The sequence below is a fragment of the Otolemur garnettii genome, unplaced genomic scaffold (genome assembly GCF_000181295.1).
Source record: "Otolemur garnettii isolate 467f Iridium unplaced genomic scaffold, OtoGar3 scaffold00306, whole genome shotgun sequence".
NCBI classification, from domain to species: domain Eukaryota; kingdom Metazoa; phylum Chordata; class Mammalia; order Primates; family Galagidae; genus Otolemur; species Otolemur garnettii.
This window is the reverse complement of record NW_003852701.1, coordinates 269,155-271,132: the sequence shown is the minus strand read 5'-3', so window position 1 is coordinate 271,132 and position 1,978 is coordinate 269,155. Positions and strand designations below refer to the sequence as shown.

The following is a 1,978-nucleotide window of genomic DNA, read 5'->3' as shown; positions in this document are numbered from 1 at the left end:
AAAAAAAAAAAAAATTTTGCTTGATGGAGGACTGTGTCTGGCAGAATTCCCTTTTGAAGCTTCAGGCTATGACAGAAGTATCAACTCATGCTGTGTGTTAGACATTTCTGTAAATATCAAAGTGCAGTTTAAATAAGTGCCTGCCATCTCTTCTCTAAAGGAGGAGCAGCCTCTGGAAGTGACAATTCTGACAAGAAGGCTCAGGGTCCCAAAGGTGGTGGCAATGCAGTAAAGGTGAGTGAGTTACTTGTTCCTTTTTTTCCATGTTAAATAGAAATAATACATACATGTTGGTACACATAAAACACAGTATGCTCAACTTATTCTAAATGGCCAGCATAACACTAATGCAAAATCAAGATAACATGAAATTGGAAAATACATATAGACCAATCACACTTCTAAAAAGTAATTCCTTTAAAATATTTTCTCAGCTTGGTGCCTATAGCTCAGTGAGTAGGGTGCCAGCCACATACACTGAGTCTGGTGGGTTTGAGCCGAGCCTGGGCCTGCTAAATGACAACTGCAACCAAAAAATAGCTCGGCGTTGTGGCAGATGCCTGTAGTCCAAGCTACTCAGGAGGCTGAGGCAAGAGAATCACTTAAGCCCAAGAGTTTGAGGTTGTTGTGAGATGTAATGCCGCTGCACTCTACTGAGGGCGACATTCTAAAAAAAAATAAAATATTTTCTCACTTTCTCAGACATCAGAATTTCTTCATAGTTTTAGTATTTTTCCTTAAAATGCATTAAATTAGATCTCCCTAGTAAGTAAACAAGTTATTTCTTAGGACAAAATACTATTTTATGAACCCAAGAGCCACCTCTGCTGAACAAATCGGCCAGGGTGCAGGTCTCATTGGAAAGCTCCCCTACTAGTGGGCCAGAGCCCTGACCATGCCTTGGAACTGGGGGTGGGAGAAAATCAGCAAATAATTACTTGAAGTACTTAACCTAGTCCCAGAGGAATGTCTGCCCGGAGAAACTTTTTTTTTTTTTTTTTTTTTTTGAGACAGAGCCTCAAGCTGTCCCCCTGGGTAGAGTGCTATGGCATTACAGCTCACAGCAACCTCAAACTTTTGGGCTTAAGTCATCTCTTGCCTCAGCCTCCCTGCCCGGAGAAACTTTAATCTGCAATTGCACACGAACTTAATGGCCATTCTGTATAGTATACTAAATACTACAATATTTAGCTCCTTTATAATCTTATCGGACAACTGTCATATAGGTGATTTACTATTTTAAATTGCACACGAACTTTTATGGCCACTCTGTATATACTTTTCATAGTTATTTTAGAGTATATTTCAATTTACAAGGAAAAAGTTAACTACAAAACATCTTCAGGGAAGTCCTTCAGGAGGTATTCCAGAAGAAAGCATTATTGTCTTAGATGACAGCTCCTTCCACGTTATTACCCTGGGTAGAGTGCCAGGTGCCATGGCATCATAGCTCACAACAATCTCAGACTTCTGGATTCAGGTGATCCTCTTGCCTTAGACTTCCAAGTAGCTGGGATTAGAGGTGCCTGCAACAATATGTGTCTTAGTTTTAACAAAAAAATTTAAAAAGTTAAAATTTAAAAAATTAAAAAATAGAAAAAGGGTATGAAGAAAGTACGTTTTTGTTTGGATGGACACGGTGGCTTACACCTGCAATCCTAACACTCGGGGAGGCCAAGACAGGTGGATTGCTTGAGCTCAGGAGTTGGATACCAGCTTGAACAAGAGTGAGATCCCATCTCTAATAAAAATAGGAAAACGGAGGCAAGAAGATAATTTGAGCCCAAGAGTTTGAGGTTGCTGTGAGCTATGATGACATCATGGCACTCTACCCAGGGTGACAGCTGGAGACTCTGTCTGAAAAAAGGTACTTTTTTTTTTTCAGTTTTTGGCCAGGGCTGGGTTTGAACCCTCCACCCTTTCCATATGAGGCCAGCGCCCTACTCCTTTGAGCCATAGGTGCTGCCGGAAAAAAGGT

The 1,978-nt window shown here is 40.6% G+C and overlaps 1 protein-coding gene across 1 annotated transcript in view; it reads left to right on the top strand.

Moving 5' to 3' along the window:
- Nucleotides 1–1,978, top strand: part of PIN4 (peptidylprolyl cis/trans isomerase, NIMA-interacting 4) — a 13,395-nt gene that overhangs the window by 7,677 nt on the left and 3,740 nt on the right. The window contains exon 2 of the mRNA XM_003803451.3: nt 161–234. Within this exon, the coding sequence (XP_003803499.1) occupies nt 161–234 (74 nt within the window). The remainder of the gene's footprint in view (nt 1–160; nt 235–1,978) is intronic.